This window comes from Oculina patagonica, chromosome 11, assembly GCF_052425735.1.
Source record: "Oculina patagonica isolate OP01 chromosome 11, crgOcupat, whole genome shotgun sequence".
In the NCBI taxonomy this organism is placed as follows: Eukaryota; Metazoa; Cnidaria; class Anthozoa; order Scleractinia; family Oculinidae; genus Oculina; species Oculina patagonica.
In genome coordinates this window covers 13,328,544-13,350,369 of record NC_135768.1, presented here as the reverse complement: position 1 = coordinate 13,350,369, position 21,826 = coordinate 13,328,544, and the positions used below count along the sequence as shown (strand labels likewise).

Genomic DNA, 21,826 nt, shown 5'->3' with positions numbered 1-21,826 from the left:
AGGTTTCGTTGTTAGAAAACCAGTCGCTTTTGGCATGATGATCGATAACTGCTTAATTCTTCAGAAGAATGCGTGATTGTTTGAGATGGGATTCTGAACTCAGGTGAATGTTTTGTCACGCTTGTGTACGGTCTATTGATAAATTCATTCTTTGTCAGTGATTTGTTGTTTTTCAATTACATAGTTGTGATTTAACGATATGTTGATTCGCTGCACGTGGACTGTTTTATAGCTTGAAGGAAAAATTGGGTCTTGGCTTATAGCTGAGCGATTTGGGTTTATTTTTTGTCAGTATAACTGGTTCCAAAAACTAAAAGTCTAGGGTTTCGGCTAATAGCCGAATAAATACGGTACATGCATGCTTAACTACCAGCCGAAATATTGTATTAATGTCAGTTTTCTTGAAATAGACCAAAACTTATTTTTTCTAATGATATCATTATTTTGCCTAACCTTCAAACAACAAAAAGGAAAAATAAAAAGAAAGAAAACAATTTGCAACCGATGGGAACTCTATCACTTGCCCTTTCGGCCTGCTTTCGATGAGCAGCTAGATGACAATGAAACTAAGTGAAGTGAACTGAATTGTGGAAAGTTAAACATCATTTGTTTTAGCAAATCTCTATTTGATGTAATGTATATATGAAATGATTCATATATGAACTGCGGATGTATATGAAAGCACAGGCGTCCCAAACTCACGATTCGAGAAATCGATGGAATAAACGATTTATGAAGTCATATGAATGATTTATGCGAGCGTATGAATAATTTATGTAAGCGTACGAGTGAGTTATTTTAAGCGCATCGAGTGGGACGTGACTGCTTGAAGTCGCGCGGTGTTGTGTTACAAATTAGACCGTTGGAGATTTTGAGCGCTCTATAAGACTTTGTATGGAGTTTAAAATAACGCGGAATAAAAGCGCTCGACGAAATAAAATTTTACATTTTTTTCAATGAAATAAAGAAAATGTACTCACCTTTCTTGAATCCTGTTGTCCTTTTGGGCTATTTCATCGTTTTTGGGGGGTTTTCAGGTTCTAGTCGTACCCTTCATAAGACGAAGTCAAGGCTGGACAGAGCCATTTCGAACCGGCCGTGCCGCGAGGCCGTTTTCTCGCCAAAATTCGAATCCGCGGCTTGATTCTTCCCTCCGACGTAAAGAAGAAAAGTTCATTTTTATCCTCGTCTGGTCGGCTTGGAAAAAACTTCATCCTTTCCGCTCCAAATCCAACGATTTATGCATCACTACTGGAGCTTTCAGCTTTCCTGCACACCTTGTTCCAGTCTTTTAAACTACGGCACAGTTTGAAATCAAACTTTGCGACCGCTCCTGCGTGACAACTGCCACTGACCGGACGGGTGCACAGTCAAAATTTTCCGTTAAAAGTCTTACTCTCTCTACAACTGACAAACATTAAATAGAAACTAAAGGCAACAGTCTATTTCCTTTACGATGATTTTTTATGTGACACTAGTCACGAAGAGATTCATGAAAATTCGCTAATCAAGGACTCGCTAAGTTTTAAATCGCTAAAGAAGTTTGGCTCAAGATCACCAAAATCAGAAAAAAAATCGAAGAAGTTAATCGCAGAATTAAATAGCGGCTTAATCTCAGGAATAACAAATCGCTAATTTTTATTGTCGACGAAAATCGGTGGTTTTCATCTGACTTCATCGAAAGTCAAAATTTAAATTAATCCTACACAAAGCTGTTCTTTTTAAATATTCTAAACAAATTTTAGTACCGATTCAGTGTTTCGTTTAGGAGATTAAGCATTTTGAAATTTGTGATGTCCCAGTGGTTTTTAACAGTAACAAAAACGGGTATTTTTATCGCATTTTTCAATTTTCAGTCGTAATAATAATTTAGAGTGATGACTAAAATGGTTTTAAGTGAAAGCGAATAACATTAAAGCTATAATCTATATATCTTACCCATTCTACAATTCCTACGGCTGCCATACAGTAAAAATTAAAAACCTATTAGGGTAAAATTTGCAAATTAGACCCATTTTTATACGAACCTATTTACCCTAAAATTTGGAAACAGAATTCTTATTTTCTAAAATGGATTTAAATGTCTACTTTTTTAGGAAAATAAGTTTGGACAAGGCATTACTGTACATGTATATTGTTTTGTTCTGAATGATAAGTTCCTTATTTATACATAAACACTTATTTGGTATGGAAATAACAATGTAAATTTTTCTTCAGGAAGTAAGAACCTATTGAGAACCCAAATAGCCTAAATTTTTCTTAACTGCCTTTTATGTAAGAACCTGTTTAGGCTAACCTGAAAAAATTAGGTTCTTACTCGCGGGTTTTTACTGTATTTAGGCCCCAAAGACGAACAAAAACAAGGCAGCTGCATACTAAATTCCCTAATTTTCTCAAAATTATTTTTGTTATAACTCGTTTGCTAAAAAAATCTATCGAGCTCTATAATCGGATAGTTTTTTAATGTTTTTCATGCAAACAATTTTGTGACACTGATGAAAACCGCCCATAGCTCCAAAAGCCTTGCGATAATTTGCGCAAACGAAACAAAACGACACGATTACTTCACAATTGTTCTCCACTTAATCCTTTATCTGCGCCGCAACTAAAATTATTTCTAGTAAATAAGCAAAAAGCCCTTATCACTTTTCCTATATGCACCCGTCCGGTCAGTGGCAGTTGTCACGCAGGAGCGGTCGCAAAGTTTGATTTCAAACAGTGCCGTAGTTTAAAAGACTGGAACAAGGTGTGCAGGAAAGCTGAAAGCTCCAGTAGTGATGCATAAATCGTTGGATTTGGAGCGGAAAGGATGAAGTTTTTTCCAAGCCGACCAGACGAGGATAAAAATGAACTTTTCTTCTTTACGTCGGAGGGAAGAATCAAGCCGCGGATTCGAATTTTGGCGAGAAAACGGCCTCGCGGCACGGCCGGTTCGAAATGGCTCTGTCCAGCCTTGACTTCGTCTTATGAAGGGTACGACTAGAACCTGAAAACCCCCCAAAAACGATGAAATAGCCCAAAAGGACAACAGGATTCAAGAAAGGTGAGTACATTTTCTTTATTTCATTGAAAAAAATGTAAAATTTTATTTCGTCGAGCGCTTTTATTCCGCGTTATTTTAAACTCCATACAAAGTCTTATAGAGCGCTCAAAATCTCCAACGGTCTAATTTGTAACACAACACCGCGCGACTTCAAGCAGTCACGTCCCACTCGATGCGCTTAAAATAACTCACTCGTACGCTTACATAAATTATTCATACGCTCGCATAAATCATTCATATGACTTCATAAATCGTTTATTCCATCGATTTCTCGAATCGTGAGTTTGGGACGCCTGTGATGAAAGTGATAAATGATCATCGCAGTGAATTTCCAATTTAAGCAATTGGAATAAAGAAGCCTGAAAAAAAATTCAGGGCTTCAACGGGATTCGAACCCGTGACCTCCGCGATACCGGTGCGATGCTCTACCAACTGAGCTATTGAAGCCACACATTGGGAGCGAGGTCAATTGTGAGTTCATATTTTCCCGTGAGAGGAGTGAAATGATGTAATGTATATATGAAATGATTCATATATGAACTGCGGATGTATATGAAAGTGATAAATGATCATCGCAGTGAATTTCCAATTTAAGCAATTGGAATAAAGAAGCCTGAAAAAAATTCAGGGCTTCAACGGGATTCGAACCCGTGACCTCCGCGATACCGGTGCGATGCTCTACCAACTGAGCTATTGAAGCCACACATTGGGAGCGAGGTCAATTGTGAGTTATTGACCTCGCTCCCAATGTGTGGCTTCAATAGCTCAGTTGGTAGAGCATCGCACCGGTATCGCGGAGGTCACGGGTTCGAATCCCGTTGAAGCCCTGAATTTTTTTTCAGGCTTCTTTATTCCAATTGCTTAAATTGGAAATTCACTGCGATGATCATTTATCACTTTCAAATCTCTATTTGTCAGTTTGCTGTTTTCGATTCTTGTTTCATAATAAATTTTCCGAGTTTAGTGGCTCATAGCCACTTTGAATAGTTATTTGAGTCAGCACCCATACGCTCAAGCCTGCGTGGCGAGCAGAGAAAGCAAGATTCACCAACTCCCACGTTCGACCTTTTACATCTTTCGATGCAGCACAGTCGTCGAGGATGATAAGCGTGTTTGTACCCTCAAAAAGAAATCTTGTCAGCCTTAACCAATCTTCAACCTCGTGCTGCTCGCAAATGAAAACATAAAAGTGAGGATCTTCCTCAGCAAAGCGATAACAAGTCTTGTTGTGCGCAAAAGTCGGGCAGATGAGCACGATATAGTCAAACTTGCCGCGGAAAGGGCCGCAAAGCTGATTGACCACGTACCTTGTTTTCCCTGAGTTCGTTGGCCCCACAATGAGGGCGTTGAAGGGTATATTGGCAGGATCCATCTTCGTTCGTATATTAATAAAGCACAGATTCTAACTGCCTGCCAATTATATTCATTTGGGCGTCGCTAATTACGTAAATGTGGCAGTTCAATTTATCTGAGCCGCTTGCTTTCCTCTCTAGCTCAAGCACACACATATACGGTACCGCTTTTGGCACAAATCGTGACAACTCGCTCGGCTCACCCGGGCTCGCCTCGCTCCTTGTCACGATTAGTGACCAAAAGCGGTACCGTATATGTGTGTACAAAAATAGCGAGCGGCAAACAAAAATTTCTGCGGCTTGAGCGCTCAAAAATATCAATCTGACTTGCTGTGCCAGAAATAATTTCAATTGAACAAATGCTCAATAAAGATAAAATGGGGAAAGGAAGGAAATCAATCATATCAACATGCCCAAAAAAAATCTCAAACAACACAAAAGAACAAGACATTATGCGTCCTAATTACCATAAAAATGCAAAAAAAGAAAACTTTTTTATAAGAGAAGAAACCATCGAATTGTTAAAATCAGTTGACAAAAAGCTTCTTGCAAACTTTTTGACAAACAACGCGTGTTAAAAAACATGCAAATCATTGTCTGACAAAGTGCAAAAACGTTTTTTTTTTTGACAGAAAAATGGTTGCCCTGCTAGCGGCACGCAAAATCGCGAGCGACTTACGTGAGTTGCGTGACATTTTCAGAGAGAGTCTGGAAACCATATTTTTAGTTCTCAGGCCCTTGGACGAGCAGGAAGAAAACATGGCGGCCTAATCAGGATTTAGTGTTTGGGCCGATAAAAAACGAAACAGAACAGATATTACAAAAAAAATACGCTCAGTTAACGCGCTGTAATTTTTTGTGCCCCCACAGAAGCTGGCGAAGTGAAGCGAAGAGAAGAAATCGAGAAATAACAGGATTTGATCACAGAAGTTTATCGATCGATCGAAAGAACTTTCCCGAAACATCGGACTCAATCGGGCCTGTTTATTTTTTTTCTGCTTCAAGCATTGCTTCCACGACTTGATATGTTATCTGTCTGACCTCATTTTGCCAAACGGGAGTAGAAAGTTCGGTTAAAATAAAGCAAATCGCTTGGAAAAGAACCAACATTTTAGCCTATTTACCAAACTTTACCAAGTGTCTAATTAATGATGACATCATCCTGATGCCCAAAAGCGCATGCGTACTTGCTCAAAATAGGTGAAAGGGTACCACAAGTGAAAAATGTGACAAAGTGAACTATATATAAGTTAACGCGGCCGTAACTTTTTGTTAGTTCACAAATTCTGGTGAAGTCAAGGGAGGTAGTGGATGGCCAACCACTTGAATCCTGTTATAATGGCTTGTGCGGATGGTGAATTACGGGGTATAGGGGGACTCCTTTCAGTGGGAGATACCCCTGGGTGAACCCGCCTCGGCCCTACTGATAACGTGGGGGTGCTCAGAAATTCCTCGGGATTTCAAACCTCGGCAGAGGTAAAAATGCGGGACAGCCGCCTTGTCAGCGGCGGGGAAAAAGTCCTAGCCGGGGCTAGGCAAGAAACAGCCAACGAGCACCCCCCGACCAGGGTTTTGCCCTTTCGTTTGACCTGTCACGCAACGTCACGCGTGACTGTCACGCTCTGTGTCACACAATGTCACGCTGTGTGTAACACAATGTCACGATTTGTGTCATGCGTTAATTTTATTTTTCTGAACACTCAGATTAAATCCAGTGTTTATTAACCGGGCGGGAGACTGGGCCGGCCCGGTTCATAAATCGCCCGGAATTTTTTCGTCGTAGTAGTAGTAGTCTTGTCGGTAAATCGTTCCAGACCCGCTCGGCCACTTTCTTGGCCAGGATTCAAATCACGCACCCTTGATGTTTACTCGGCAGAAGCTATTAAATCACTCTCCTATTTTAAATTTTATCTAATACCCTCAATTCTCTTAAGCGTGAAATATATATTTTTGTGTTATTCAAGCGTTTGAGTACTGGTTTGCGAAACCGGTGATTTTTTTGACACGTCCAAGCAATTATTTTTTTTATTGAAAACTGCTACGTTAGTCACGCAATGATTTTACAGCAAGCTTCACGCATAACTGCTTTAAAAAAAAGGGCTGGTAGCCAGAGAATTTTGAGCCGGAATACTTTGAAGATGCTCTCCATTTAATAGGAAGAATTGTGTCCATTTTCATCCGTGTACAGTTGAGCCGGCAAAGTCGCGTATCAGAGACGATTGAATGTTTGCACAGCGAAATAATCTTATTTTTGTTCTTGATGTAAAAGCTTTTCTTACACACCTCCCAAGACTTCAGAAAACAAAATGGTAATGTACAGTATTTCTACGAACTATGATGGAATTTTTGAAAGGATCTGTAAAGCCAGCAAGTAAAACAAATGGACTACAAAATGAAATCCTGGTTTAGGTAATTGCATGTAATTAAATTCTACCACGGCTACAAAATTTCACGGTTTTGAAATTTTCTTTTTCTTTATTCCTTTCAAAACTTTTCCAGACCCCATCTTGAATAAAAATTCATCTGAAACTTTTTTTCATGTTTCATTTATTTTTTCACGTTAAGTTGGGGTTTTCAGGCTTTTGAAACAAATAACATCTATTTATAGATTGAGGCACCGTATTTACCTTGTTTGTCTCAGTAGTTCACTCGGCCGCTTTCTTGGCCAGGATTCAAATCACGCAATTTTGATGTTTACTAAGCAGGAGCTATTTTATCACTCTCCTATTTAAAATTTTATCTAAACCCTGATTTCTGTTAAGCGTGAAATATATATTTTTGTGTTATTCAAGCGTTCGACTTTTTGTACATGAAAAGCCATTACGTCAGTCACGCAATGTTTTTTTGCAGCAAGCTTCTGCTTTTGAAAACGGCTGGTAGCCAAAGAACTTTTCGGCCAGACCCCACTTTGAAGATATTTTCCATTTAGCAAGAATTGTGTCCATTTTGTCCATGCATTTTCATTCATGTACCGTTGGCCCGACAAAGTTGTCTGTCACAGACGAATTGAATGTTTGCACAACAAAACAACCTTATTTTAGTTCACGATGTGAAAACTTTACTCGCACACTTTTCAAGAGCTCAGAAAACAAAATGGAAATGTAAAGTAATTATATAATAATTTCTACAAGCTAGAATGGAGTTTTTAAAAGGATCGGTAAAGCCATCTAGTGAAATAATTGACGGCAAAATGAAAACTTGCCCTTTGGCGCGGATAGTTAATTAAATTTTATCACGGCATGTTAATTTCACGGCTTTTTAAGTATTCAAAATTTTACAGTAATGCCATTCAAATGTTTCTTGGCCTCATCTTGAATCTTTTTTCTTTTTTCACATTTAGTTGGGATTTTAGGATTTTTAAACGAACAGCATCTGTTAGGCGTGATCTAATGCATGCCCTTTTTTAGTCTTTTTTATTTTCTTTTGTAATTTTGTTTTAAAGATTTTCTGTTATTGTTGATATTTAAATGAATAGTTTTATTCGTTTTCAAGGTTTTGAAACGAACAGCATCTATTAGATTTAAGACACACCGTGTGGTGTTATCTGCATGATACGCGTGATCTAATGCATGCTAGCCTTTTTTATTATCTTTATTTGAAATTGTGTTTTGAAGAATTTTTTTCTTGATATTTAGGTGATTTGCTTTGTTCAACCAGTAGCGAATACTGTATTTTTCTGGTTACTCCGCTCTTTTTATGTTTTTTTGTTTTTCATTCAAGGGTTCTGAGTTTCAGTCGGAACCGATCGGCGATGGAGAAATTATCTGCAATGAATCACGCAAGTAGAACTGGCGTTTGCGTGACTGCATCCTAAAATGCAGCGGATAGGCAGGCTTTTCGATCAAAAAATCAACTTGACTTAAAGAGCTCACGTGTTTGAAAGCTTAAAAGCTTTCTAATTTTTTCTAATTTCTTTTTTTTTTGTTTTGGTATAATACAATATTTTAAAAACCTTAAACGCTTCTTTGTTTTTAACGAATTCTTTCTAATTGTTTGTTTGTTTTGCACGGAGATCATTTGTAAATGCCATTCAACTGGTTTGAGTTCATTTATTCAAGATTATGAACACACCAAACGTTTTCAACCTAATCAGTCATTTATCCAGGCCAGGCATGTTGATAAAAGCAGCTAATGTGATGAGGGACATTTTGACACACTACTATAACTCACGGAAACTGAATAACTTATGCAAACCTCGGATTTGTGTGTCACAGTTTAATACCCCCCCCCCCCCCCCCCCACAAACTGCTGCTTGGCTGACGCCACCACCAAAGTGCTGAAGAGGGCAGGGGAGAAGTGTGAGGAGTAGAATGTGTGATGGGAGAGAGTAGAGTCAAAGGCTGCAACGGATGGGGGAAAGGGGAGTAAAAGGGGAGATTCGAAGGTGAATGGCTAAGAAAAGGGAAACAGGGGGAGGTGGGGGGTTGAATAAAAATCTATGCTTGATTGTATCGCGCAGCCTTTGACTTTTTTTCATGGTTCTCTTTTTAGAAATAATAATAATAATAATAATAATAATAATAATAATATTTATATAGCGCTATTCAGCTAATCTGCCATTATACAAAGATAGAAACTAAAATCTAAAAATACCGAGGTTATTCAGTATTCAGAACAAAATAAAAATTTGAAAGACTAAGCAGGAATTTGTCCAAGCATGGACAAACAACCACAGAATCGTGTGTTACTTAATTAAATGGTATTTTAAAAGTTTTGCTGTACTTGCCTTATCAAGTAGTTAAACATTAACCGCCCGGTTTTAAGCTTTAAGCTTTAAGCTTCTTGTTTTCTCAAATCTGATTTCGACTCTGCTGATATTCTTTTTTTTAACCTATCTAATTCTTCTTGTCGAATTTCCTGTCTCAGTTTCTCAATGTCAGGCTGTGGGGATGACTTTTTTTGGCTTAAATTTTTTGTAAGGTGCATGCGAACAGTCTCTTTGAGGGCCATGTAACGAGAATATTCATCCAAAATAATTTGAAACTCTTTGTCATCAACTTTATTGTCAATGAGAGCGGCAGAAACAAGTCTATTGACAGTTTCACGTTTGGCAACAGCAAGAGAAGTAATTTCATTATTTTTCATAATTTTTGGTTCAAGTTTTTTGCTCGCTCCAGTGAAAGCGGCAGACAAAACGCCTGTAATTGCAGCACATGCTGCGAGAGGAACGCTTACCGGCAAACCAACGACTGTTACCGCTGTTCCAAGGCTGGAAGCAGAGAGAACACTGGACAAACCACCCATTGAAATTGCGGAATAATGAAAAAAAGACTTCACCTTTTTATACTTTTTTAAAACAGCTCGGTATTTTGTAACTTCTTTGTCAAATTCTGAACAAATTTGATTGATTTTTGTTAACCTAAAGTTTTCTGGTTGATTTGGCAAAGCTGGATACAGTGTTTGTTTTACGCTGTTTTCTTCGCTTACACCATAAGCAGGGGCACTCGGGAGAACATTAGCAGATGACATGGTCGTATACATAAAAGTTATTTTTGTATTTAATTTAATTCAATTCCAGCTCATATGTAAGATTTGAGCCGTTAAAATTGAATGGATTTCCATTCTCATCTCTAATCGAAAGAGTCAGAGATGATACATTTTCTTCAGCCGCAACGTCACGCAAGACATTCTGTTGTGTGCTTTGATAATTAATTGTTTCGTAAGCTTTTCCTTGAATATCAAAACAAGCCAAAACGGAAGACGGTTTTCCATTAAAAAGATTTTGTTCTCTGTCAACTAAATCACAATGTATGAAATAAGTTGTGGGAGAATTTAATCTTTTTATTTTAGTTTCATGTTCCAAATGCGAAGTATAATTGTTTCTTAGTAGTAAATTAGACATATTTGGATCAACAATTAATTTTTTAAACTGGGCATTTGTGATTACAAGCTGGCCAAGTGGAGTATTAATATCTGTGGGCAATTCAATACGATGTTTGGAAAAATTATTTTTCAATTCACTTGCCAACCTTTTAAGAGTGTAATGACCAGCCGGGAAGGGCACAACGATCGGCTTTTCATCTTCATTTATAAAAATGATTTTTCCGTTCTCTTTTAGATTAAACCAAGAGTTAGGTATATGAGATGACAGAAGCCTGATATAGCTCGGTTTTTGAATAGGATAATCGAAATTCACAGTGTGAGGATTTTCTGTTGTGGTGACAGTGAGCACAACCATCTTTATAATTATCTTTTGAAAAATAAATCTTTAATATAAAATGGCTCCGCCTATTCCGAGAGCTGATTACATTTCTCAATCAATTTTTCTTGATTCCAAAGAAAGAGATTATATGAAGTGGATGAAAACCCCAGAAGCAACTACAATTTCTGAAGCGGCAAAAGACAAGGCATGGAAACCTTTTCTTGCAAAATATCCAAACGCTGACCGAACAAAATTTGTTGCACAGGTTGAGTTCGCGTACAACCACACAGCAACGGCAGACATTTATTACAAGGCAGAGCAAGGCCATTTGATAAATGTTTTTGGCTCTGACAGCAAATATTGGAGCCCAGAGATGAAAAAAGCACTGGGGGTGAATCAAATTTCAGGCGGTTTTCCACAACAGCTGTCACCAAGCGGCGCAAAAGGCGCATCTTTACCAATTCCCGCGGTTGGATTTCACGAAGCCGCACCGAGTTTGAAAAAAATATTTAACAGCAAAATCAACATCTACGTAACACCAGATCAATATTTCACAACGAAATTAAGAGAGATTTTTCAAAAAACAAAACTGAAGCATACATCAGGAAAAGAGTCAAAAAGGTGGCTTGCTAGCCCAAATATTGGCTACTGGCCTCAACAACTTAACTTTGCTGTCTGGTGCGCGACAACAGGCAGTGGGATAAGTCGTGAAATTTTTGATGAAGAACACTCAGCTCTCAGTTTGCCACCTGTTGTGCGTAATTTTTACCTTTTTCACGTTTATTTCACAATAAGGCGAATATTGTTTCAGATGGGCGGAATTCAGAGCGTAAGCGCCTTGCCAGGCGACCCAACGTTTAGCCAGTTCGACAACAAGTACGACGTGGCTTCGTATAAAAGAATATGCGCTGAGTTCGGTGTCGACCCGTCAAGCGATTTTCGTTTTACAAGAGGCGCCAATCATGGGCTTGGTGATGTTTATATCTGGTTTACTAACATTGGACCAAAAAATTCTGGAGCAAAATACCCCGATTACGATAAATTTTCGGACGAAGGGGGAGCTGCAAGCAAGGGTAACTTAATTCAATATATCGAGCCAGACGACGCTGCATATGCACAGGCAGACTGGTTTTGTCCTAACGCCGCAGAAGGTCTGACTCAGGCAGGTTTGTCGAGAGTAAACCAGTCGATAGAGGCTTTTGTCTACTGTATTCTGGGTTCGCAGGTCAACGTTCGAAGTAGCATACTTGGCACAGGCGGCCGCGCAAAGGAGGCTCAAAGTGAGTTCCTCGTGTTGGTTGAAGACGCTATAAGGCAACCAGATCTGGCAAAGTCAGTTCAAAGATACCAACTTTCTATCGATGAAGCGAAGGTTCGGCTTAACCTTGCTGTCTGCCCTGGTGCCTGGCTGATGCCGGGTAGTATGGTGATAAACACAGAAAGCGTTGTCGGCTACAACAATCAGCTGAAGCAGGCTGTAGCAGGAATGAAAATAGGATTGAATAATGATGTTAATAAATCAACAAAAAAAGCAGCTCTTAAACTGATGGCCGGAGGACCATCAAAGGTAAACCCACCAAACAGCCACCCTTCAAATCCTATACACAAGGAGTCCCAAAGGGACACAAAAAAAACTCCGGCACCAACGAGCACCGAAGGTGCTGAAGCTGAAAGCGCGCAAAGCGCTAAAGCTACAAAGGTCGAAGTCAATGATACACACGAAATAAACAAAGCAACTATCGCTGTTGGTGCGGTTGGAGCTGCAGCTTTGATCTACACCCTTATGCGTTAACGTCTCTTTTTGATGTATTTTTCAACAAGAAAAGCAACCACAGCAAGGATAAGCAGCCAGGTGTGTTCAGCAAGAAAACCGATGGCTTGACCCGCGGTTTTGAAAAGAAAGCTCACAATCGAGCCAATGAGCCCTGGCAGAGCTGATGCAACCTTTGAGCCAACATCTTTCAGGCCTTTTCCCAAAGCTTTGCCGGTAGCCTTCAAAGAGTTTGTAATGGCACCAATAACAGCACCAATCGTGACACCAGCAGCAAGAAAGATCGCTGTGACTGTCACGCCATATTTTTTGAAGATCTCTTTGATTCTCTCACGAAGTGGAAGCGCGCCCTTTCTCTTTCCGCAATCTGCGTTTGCAAACGCGCGAGCTCCTCTGTTCTTTCTGCCACCCTTTCTTCCGCGGCTTGTTTGTCAGTGGTGGAGGCATTCTCATCATCTATAATTTTTTTGTCTTCCGCATTTTGGCGCTCCAGTTCTGTTTTTTGTTCTTTTAGTTCGTTGAGGGCTTCTGTGTTCATTTTTTCTTCAAGTTCTCTCACGGTTTCATTTAATCTGTTATTTTCATCTGTGAGCTTCTGAATATCTTCTTTTAATTTTGGCGTCTGTTTTGCTGTTTTGCTTATTTGTTCCAGTTTCTTTCTTTTTTCTTGATGTTGGTTTTCAAGGTCTTTCTTTTGCTGTTTTAGTTTTTGAATTTCTTCTTTATCCAAATTACCATGTTTATCCTCAAGAGCGGTTCTCTGTTCATCAATTTGTCTTATTTGGTTTCTGATTTCTTCCATGTCATTTTTAACTTTTTCCTGTTCTTGTGCTAGAGAAACAGATTGTTCAAGTGCTTTTTCTTTTTCGGCCAGTTGTTGTTGAACTTCTTCCTTTAATACAAAAATGGACTTTCCGAGTGCATTTTTTATTTCTTTTGTAAGTTGTGTATTTAGATGTTGTTTACCACCTGTACCCTTTTTTGTGACAAACATGTCATATGCCTTTTTGCCGGAGCCAAACATTTTGACTTTAAGCCTGCCGTTTTTTGGGTCGTAAAAGAATTCAAGCTCGCTTGAGCTCATGTTTGGAAATTGCTCTTTTGCTGCAACCCAAGCTGATTCACTCGCTGATTTCGTGCCGCCAAAAGATGTCTCAGCATACGTTGTTTCAGGAAGCCCGCTCTTTTCATGCTGCCTTGTTTGCATTTGAATTTCTTCACCAGGACGCCATGGTGTGGATGCGGAGCCAGGCCAAAAAGGAGTTGTTTCGTTGGTGTTTTTCGCGTCGTCGTCATCATTATCATCAGGAAAATCGTAGTCAGGGTCAAAAGCAGGGTTTTCAAATCCACCACCTGTTGCCTCCCCTACTCCCGACATCTCTCAATTATATATATATTTTCAATTTAAACTTTTCAATTTAACAATAAAACCAATCGAGAGATGGCTGCTGTTCAAGAAAACCTTCGACCGGGACGCACGGAGAAAATCCTCGGCGCACTGAAAGCCGAGCGCGCTGTAAAACGAATCACTTTTGACCGCACTGAAGCCAATCCAGAGGAAACGTTGTATGTTTCAGTGCCAAAGCTGAACGAAAACGAGGTCATTGTGCCTGGCTCGCTGGCGCTGCGCTTCAACATCGACTTGAGCGGAGGCCATGCCAACAACTTTCTGGTTGACAACGTCAGCCGAGCTATTGTCGACAAGTTTGTTGTAAAGTACGAAGGCACCGTCATGCAGGACACGGTTGGCTATGACATCTACAAAATATTCGAAGATTTTTTCCTTTCGCAGGAGGAGCGCGACGACAGGGTGCCAGAGGGCATTCAGAGCGAGGACCTAAACAAAATTCGCTCAAATGCTGGCGATAAGAAAACTTCAGGAGTCGAAGCAGAAAAAAAGCTGAATGAGCTATATGGAAATAAATACCGCATCCGTCTGGATCACCAGATTCTAACTGACCACGGAGCATTTTATCCACAGGCACTATACAACGATCTTGTGTTCGAACTGAAGCTCGCGGCAGCCGAACATGTTGTCAGAGGCTCAGATCCGACAAAACTGAAATACAAGCTGACAAACATCCAGCTGGAGTACGAGATGATAAGAAGCAAAGAAATTGCAGATGAGGCATTCAGCGCTTATTCGGGTGGCAAAGAGTTCGCTTACGACCACATCCAGCGGGACAAAGTGGTGAGTTTTGCAAAAGGATCCGAAACACGTCTGAATCTCAGGGTCAACCCGCAGAGGAGGTCCCTAAAAGGTATCTTGCTCCTATTTATTGAGCAATATGCCAAAGGTGCAAGGAGCTCAGAAAAGTACATTAACCCTGACCTTACAAAAGTAAGCGTCACTGTCAACGGCTCGCCAAACATGCTGTACAACAACGGCATCGAAGGAATGGACATTTGGGAAGAAGTTAAAAGATTCTTTATGAAAGAAAAAAATAAAACGCAGCACATGAACCTGCAAAAGTTTTATACCGAAGACAAGTTTGGCCTTCTGATTGATCTGCGTTCCATGGCTGACCACGCGATGCACGGAAGCGGCACGCGCCTTGTGAACACAAAGGATGGTGAACAGCTTGAGCTAGAGAGGAAAGCAAGCGGTTCAGGTAATGTTAATTGCCAAATTTACGTCATCAGCGACGCCCAAATGAATATAATTGGCAGGCAGTTAGAATCTGTGCTTTTATAATATAAGAACGAAGTTCTGAAATGGATCCTGCCAATATACCCTTTAACGCCCTCATTGTTGGACCAACAAACTCAGGAAAATCAAGGTTCGTGGTCAGTCAGCTTTGTGGCCCTTTCCGAAGCAAGTTTGACTACATCGTGCTCATATGCCCGACTTTCGCGCACAACAAGACTTATTATCGCTTTGCTGAGGAAGATCCGCGCTTTTATGTTTACATTTGCGAGCAGCACGAGGTTGAATATTGGTTAAGTCTGGCAAGAATTCTTTTTGAGGGTACAAACACTCTTATTATCCTCGATGACTGCGCTGCTTCTAAAGATGTGAAAGGGAGAACGGGGGAGTTGGTGAATCTTGCTTTCTCTGCTCGCCACGCAGGCTTGAGCATATGGGTGCTGACTCAAAAAATGACAAGCATAACAGCCTCATTCCGCGAAAATGTTGCGGCAATCGTTTTCTTTTACACCCCCTCTGCCAAGACCACGAAGGCAATCTTTGAGGATTACTCTGGCGAACTTTCCCATGAAGATTACAAAGAAGTCATTTCAAAGCTAAAAAAAAATAAGTTTTCGCATCTTGTTATTTCTCATCGCCACCCTTACGGCACAGAATTTTTTTATTGAACATATTTTTTTGAGTAATAAATGGCTGACCCGTTCGCAAATTCCACTGATATCACTGCAAGTGAACGAATTATGTTGGAAACGTCCGTAATGGAATTGCTTGAACCTGAACCAGGCAGTATGCCGTCAGAGATGCAAGCAGCGGGACCTGACATTCCAGCTTTACGTGAACAGCTTGCAAGACTTGTTTCAACAGGCAAGTCTAAAGAAGCAATCGGTGTGCAGCTAACTCACGAGCAGGTAAAGCGCTTGACCGAGAAAGACGTCGAAAAGTACTTCAAGAGGTACGAAGCGTATGTTGGGGCCAAGACCACAGAAAATCTTATCGACAGCGCGCTCACTCTTTTTACGAAAGCCGCAAGTCTGTTCGTGCCCTTAAAAAATATTGAAGCTTTGCAAAAAGAGCTAAAAAATGACTACATCATCAACAACGAGCTTTCCAATCTTGTCGGCGGTTTGTCTTTCAAATACGGCAAGTTTCTTGCTCCAGCTTCTGTTGCTTTGATAACAGCAAAGCACATTGATTACAGCACAGCACCACAAGCGACTCTAGAAAGCGAGCATAAAGATCTTCCTGAGTAAATTACTAAGCAATGCTAAGAAAATGCTAAGTAATTACTGAACAATGCTCATTAAATGCTGACCAAAAAAGTTTGCTAAGCATTTTTCATTTAAATATTATTATTTTTTCTAATAAATGGCGGACCCTGAAACACAAATACCGAGCGAACCTGCAGAGCGGCAGCGAATCAGCGCATCATCGAAAATTCCGCAACCAAAAAGAGGAATTCGTCCGATGGATTAATAAACTTTCAATTAAATATTTTTTCATCATTTTATAATAAAATGTGGAAAGTCCCTGACATCCAACAGTTTATGTTAACCGTTGCTGCAGTTTCAACGGTTGGCTTGGTTTGGATAAATTTCACGGAAAAGTGCGTCAAAACAATCGTTTGGATTGCAAAAAACCCAGATATTTTCGTGAAAGTGCGCGAAAGCGCTCAAGAAGAAGGGGAACAATGAATTTTCAATTAAATGTTTTTTTTTATTTTATACTGAACTAAGTTCTACCGTCATGTCCGACAACAAACTCGTGAAAACACTCATGGATGCAGCCACCATTACAGGTCTCGCCGCAGGAATCGGCTGGGCTGCCAAAAAAGTTGTGAAAGAAAACTTCACATCCGACCCAAGCAGCAGTTTTATGAACTATGTAAAGTTCACAGCCGTCATGACAGGCAGTATTGCACTAAAACAATATCTCGAGGACCAGAAAATCCTCCCCACCAATTAAAAAAAAATTCGCATAATATAAGAACAAAGACACACAATGGCAAGCATCGCGATTATGGCTGGCGGAGCTATCTTGAACGCTGCTGCTTTCATTGGCGGCAACTACCTTGCTCGAGCTTTGGGTGGCGGAGATGACGCCGCTTTAAAAGAAAAAGAAAGATACGACAAAGCTCTCGAGGCTTACCAGGCCGCTTACGCTAAATACTCTCGCGACCGCACCAAGCTCCTCGACTGGATACAAACTAACGCGGAAATAAAAGAGCAGGCCAAACAGAACTTCAGTAGTAAAGAGGGGAGTTTCCGAATAACACCTCCTAATTTTCCCATTTATTTACTAATAAAACTAAAAAATAAACCTTTTTCTTCTCGGCTCGCGAGGCCGACTAGCTCGCTTGGCCGGCTTGCTCGCTCGGCGCGCTCGCCTCGCGAAACGCGGAATGTCAATTGAACATTTGTGATTATCAGGTACATGCCTTCCAGCGAAATGTCTTTGAGCGAGCCCCAGTCGGCAAAAGAAAAACAGTTCGTCGAGTCGGTTGAGCAACGAATTGAGCGAATGCCACAGGCCACAATTCGTGAAGTTGTCCGTAATATACTGGATGAGCCGATCCCTCTTGAAGTGCAAGAGCGTTTGCTTAAACCGTTGCTTTCACAAAAGTATCACCCAAAACCCCCTCAGCGACTTCGTCGCAAGGAAAAGAAGGAGCAAAAAAGGAAGAACATTCAAAATGAATTTGATCTTTTTGTACCACACGAAAATCGGGTGGTAACAAATTATCAGAATGAGATTTTAAACCTTCTTGATGTCGCGGAATACGAGGGGGAGGAGGAGAATGGGCGTCGTTTTATTCGATGGCGCTTTATCAGAGGTCTGGAAAAAGACCTTACACCAAACTTTATGGAAAATATTCGAGGAAAGGTAAACACTGCGTTTTATATCAGGTATGTTTTCTCGTATCGGTTGCGCAACATTGATAATGACACGGTCATTGTTTACTACATTAACCACGGCTCACCTCGGATTAATAAGCTGCCTGCAGCAGAAAAATGGTTGAGCGAACAGGAGACAAAACGCCTGGCTTCTGACAATATAAAAAGACCTTCTACAAAGTGGAAGTTTGTAAGCTTTTTTACTGTTGAGGTAAAGGTTGTGCTTGACCGTCAACCGCTGTTGGGCACAGGCCCCTTACCAGACTGGCTGCGCAACCTTGCGCGTGGCCGGCCGATGGTTGCGCTAGATACTTATCAAGATAATTTGTGTCTATGGCGTTGTATTGCTGTGCACCGAGGAGCGCTTCCTCATCGAAGCACAGCAGCTGCCCGAGGTCTTGCAAAGAGTTTTTTCGAACTCGAAACTGTACCGATCGACTGCCCGAAAACCTCTCTTGATGAATTAGATAAAGTTGAAAGGCATCTTAACAAAGGTTTACCTTTTTCTGATTGGCTTGGCATTCGTGTATATGAGCCAGAGATTATCTGTACATATGTGCCTGTAAATATAAGTGGAATTGACAATGAGATGAAAGAAAAAAGAGAATTAATATGGCGCCTAAAAAGAAACTCGCCTGAAAAGATAAATAATGTGCTTACAATCGGAACTTACGAAGGTCACGCTTTTCTTATAAAAGATATTGAAAAGTTGGCAAAAATCTTTTCTTGCACCCATTGCAACGCGAGATTTACACAAGCTTGCCACCTTAAACGCCATGCCCAAACTTGCAGCCAAGGAAAAACAAAAATCGTTTGCCCAGGCGAAAAGGTTGAAGAACCACAGACAAGCTTTGAGAAGGCTTTTTATCCAAGCCATCAAGCTTCCAAAGAATCGCTTCGGTGGCTTGAAAAAGAAGCTAAGCGGCGGAAAATTCACATACACCACGCAATGTGTGGGCATGGTGGCGAGCGTTGGGTTGAGCGCGCACCTGTCGACGGGTACGACCCTATTTCAAAAACTGTATTTCAATACCACGGCTGCCACTGGCATGGGTGTATAAAATGTTACCCACGAGATCGTGACAAAATCTTTGTCCGCAACGATCAAACATGTCAAGACAGGTTTTTAGCCACAATGAAACGCTCAAGTTGGCTACGACTGTCAGGCTACCGTGTGATCGAAGCTTGGGCGTGCGAGGTTGGGAAAAGCTTTGTTGATACACCGCGGACCCAAACAAAAAGCTACCCGCACGCAATTTTGTACGATTTCGAGTCGTATGGCGACAATAATCAGCGAAAGGATCCGACTCCAACGCTCACGATCGAAAACGCGCACGTGCCAATCTCGGTAAGCATCGGTGACACCCTTGAAAGAGAGCCCACTCACATCTGTGAAAGAGACCCCGCAGAGCTGGTCCGCAAGTTTATGGAAGAGCTTGAGAGGCGCGGAAAAAACATTCGAGCCCGTGTAAGAGCAGAATTTATGCCAGAAGACGTAAGCCTGCTTTTAAAAGCACAACAACGAAAAATCGAGGAATGGTGCAACCAAGTTCCTGTAGTTGGGTTTAACTCTGGCAGTTACGATCTGAATCTGATCAAAAACAACTTTGCTGAATGTCTTGCTGACACAACGGGCAAAGTCAGAGTGGCAAAAAATTGTAACAAAATCATGTTCTTGCTCACTCAGGGTTTTCGTTTCCTTGATATTATCAACTACCTTGGGCCGGGAACAAGCTATGAAAAGTGGGTTAAGGCTTATGAATGCGAGGCAAAGAAATCGTGGTTTCCTTATGAGTGGTTTGACTCCCCCGAAAAGCTTGACTACCCTGGGCTTCCTGACTACCCGGCGTGGTTTTCGAAGTTGAAAGGGCAATTCGTGCTCACAAGGGAGGAGTGGGAGGGGTGTAAGCGCACATTTGCGGAAAAGGGCATGCGCACCTTTGCAGACTGGCTGCGCTATTACAACAATCTCGACGTGTCTCCTGGCCTGGAGGCTCTTGAAAAGATGAAAACTTTTTACACTGAAAAGAGGATCGACATTCTTAAAGACGCAGTCAGTATTCCCGGGGTTAGCTTACATTACCTGCTCAGAGGATCTGTTGAAAGAGGGGCTGAACTTTTCTCTCCTTGCGAAGAAGCGTACGAAATGCTGAAAGGAGCTGTTGTTGGAGGGCCAAGCATAGTATTTACAAGGTACCACGAAGCTGGTGTTACAAAGATCAGAGAACACCAGTACTCCTCTCCGCATCTTTGCGAAAACATTGTCGGCTACGATGCAAATGCCCTTTATCTGTCAACAATGTTAGAAGAAATGCCTTGCGGAAATGAAGAAGTCCGCCACTTTTTTGGACATGAAGAAGAAGAGGCTGTTTTACTTACAAGAGACCTGAAAGGCGCTCGGAGCTGGTTTGGCTTTGCTGAAGTGGATATTGAGATTCCAGAAAAATTATGGAAAAAGTTTGAAGAGATGCCGCCTTTCTTTTATAACAAAGAGGTACCAGGTGAAGCCGTTCCAAACCACATGCTTGAATACTTGCAAAAAACAAAAAGAAATCGAGGTGACGGAAAAAAGTTAGTCGGTGCTCTTTCTGCCAAAATGATTCTTTTGTATGCACCACTTTTGCGCTGGTATGTAAAACACGGAGCAGTGATAAAAGCTGTTTACCGGAGGATTAACTACCAACCGAAAAAGATCTTCCCATGGTTTGTGGAACAAGTGACAGAGGCGCGGAGAACAGGCGATGTTGATAAGAGCAAGGCCTTGCTGGCTGACGTGTTTAAGCTGTTAGGAAACAGTGCTTACGGGAAGCTGATCGAGGCTCTAGAAAGGCAAACAAACGTAATTTATACAAAAGACGAAAAAGTGGTTGACCGAGCCCTGCGAAGCGCGTATTTCAGCGACTTAGATGAAATCGGGCAAGCGTACGAGTTGGAAAGCCGCAAGCCCCGGATAACTATTAGCAGGCCTTTTCAAGTTGGGATCGCGGTTTACCAGTTAGCAAAGCTGCGCATGCTCAAGTTTTACTATGACTTTTTAGACAAGTATTTTGATCGAAAAGACTTTGAGCTCATTCAGATGGACACAGACAGCTGTTACATGGGTATTTCGGCACAAAAGCTTGAAGACATTGTAAAACCCTCGCTGAAACTTGAATTCGAGTCCCAAAAAAAACAATGGCTGGCTTGGGACAAGTGGAGCGGCCGCACCCCTGGTCTCTTTAAGCTTGAGTGTACGGGCAGCCGGATGATTGCGCTTTGCTCAAAGTGTTATTTCATCGAGGAACAAGAGGGTGAAAAAAAGAAGTTTAGCACCAAGGGTATGTCAAAGACGCAAAACGAAGTAACTTGGCAGCGTTTCAAGGCAGCTCTTGAAGGCAGCGTTGATAAAGCGAATAACAGAGGCTTCCGTATGAAGGAAGGAAAAATGGTGACTTACGAGCAGGAAAAACTGGGTTTGAGCGCCTATTACGACAAACGTTGGGTGCTTGACGATGGAATACATACCGAACCGATTGAATATCACCTTTAGCTGGCATTGACTGGCGGAAGGGAGGTATCAGGAGGTACGACGAGCAGCTCCTCGCGCACAAAGCCGCGCTTGGGGCCGTCTTGCAAGTAATACAAAACAGGTTCGTTCGGTTTCATTACAGCTCTTTCAAGCGAAAAGACTTTTAAAGACCAGATTGGATCGGTGGCACGTTTTCCGCCACCTTCCAACTCACCCGGCTGGTACAAATATCTAACATTCACGGAGGAGGGGAGCTTTTTCTCACTCTTACCAACAGGCCTTAAATAAGGAGTCGAAGGCTTGGCAGCAACGGCTTTTACTTTAATGACTTCTGAGGGTTTTTTGCCCGTCAGCCGTGTAACTTCGTTGTTCAGAGCGGCAACAACTTCGGGGAGCCTTTTAACCCACGCTGTCGACCGCTGGCCAGATGCCAGGTTCATCTCTTTGCCGTACTGAAAACCAAACAGGCGCT

The 21,826-nt window shown here is 41.3% G+C and overlaps 1 protein-coding gene across 1 annotated transcript; it reads left to right on the top strand.

Annotated features, from left to right (window-relative positions):
• Positions 1-10,685: 10,685 nt before the first annotated feature.
• Positions 10,686-12,329, top strand: LOC144629644 (uncharacterized). Its single transcript, XM_078487875.1, has one exon. The coding sequence runs from the start codon at positions 10,686-10,688 to the stop codon at positions 12,327-12,329; it is 1,644 nt and encodes a 547-aa protein (XP_078344001.1).
• Positions 12,330-21,826: the final 9,497 nt, after the last annotated feature.

Coding starts and splice junctions, on each gene's coding strand:
- LOC144629644 (XM_078487875.1), top strand. CDS start 10,686: ATGAAGTGGATGAAAACCCCAGAAGCAACTACAATTTCTGAAGCGGCA.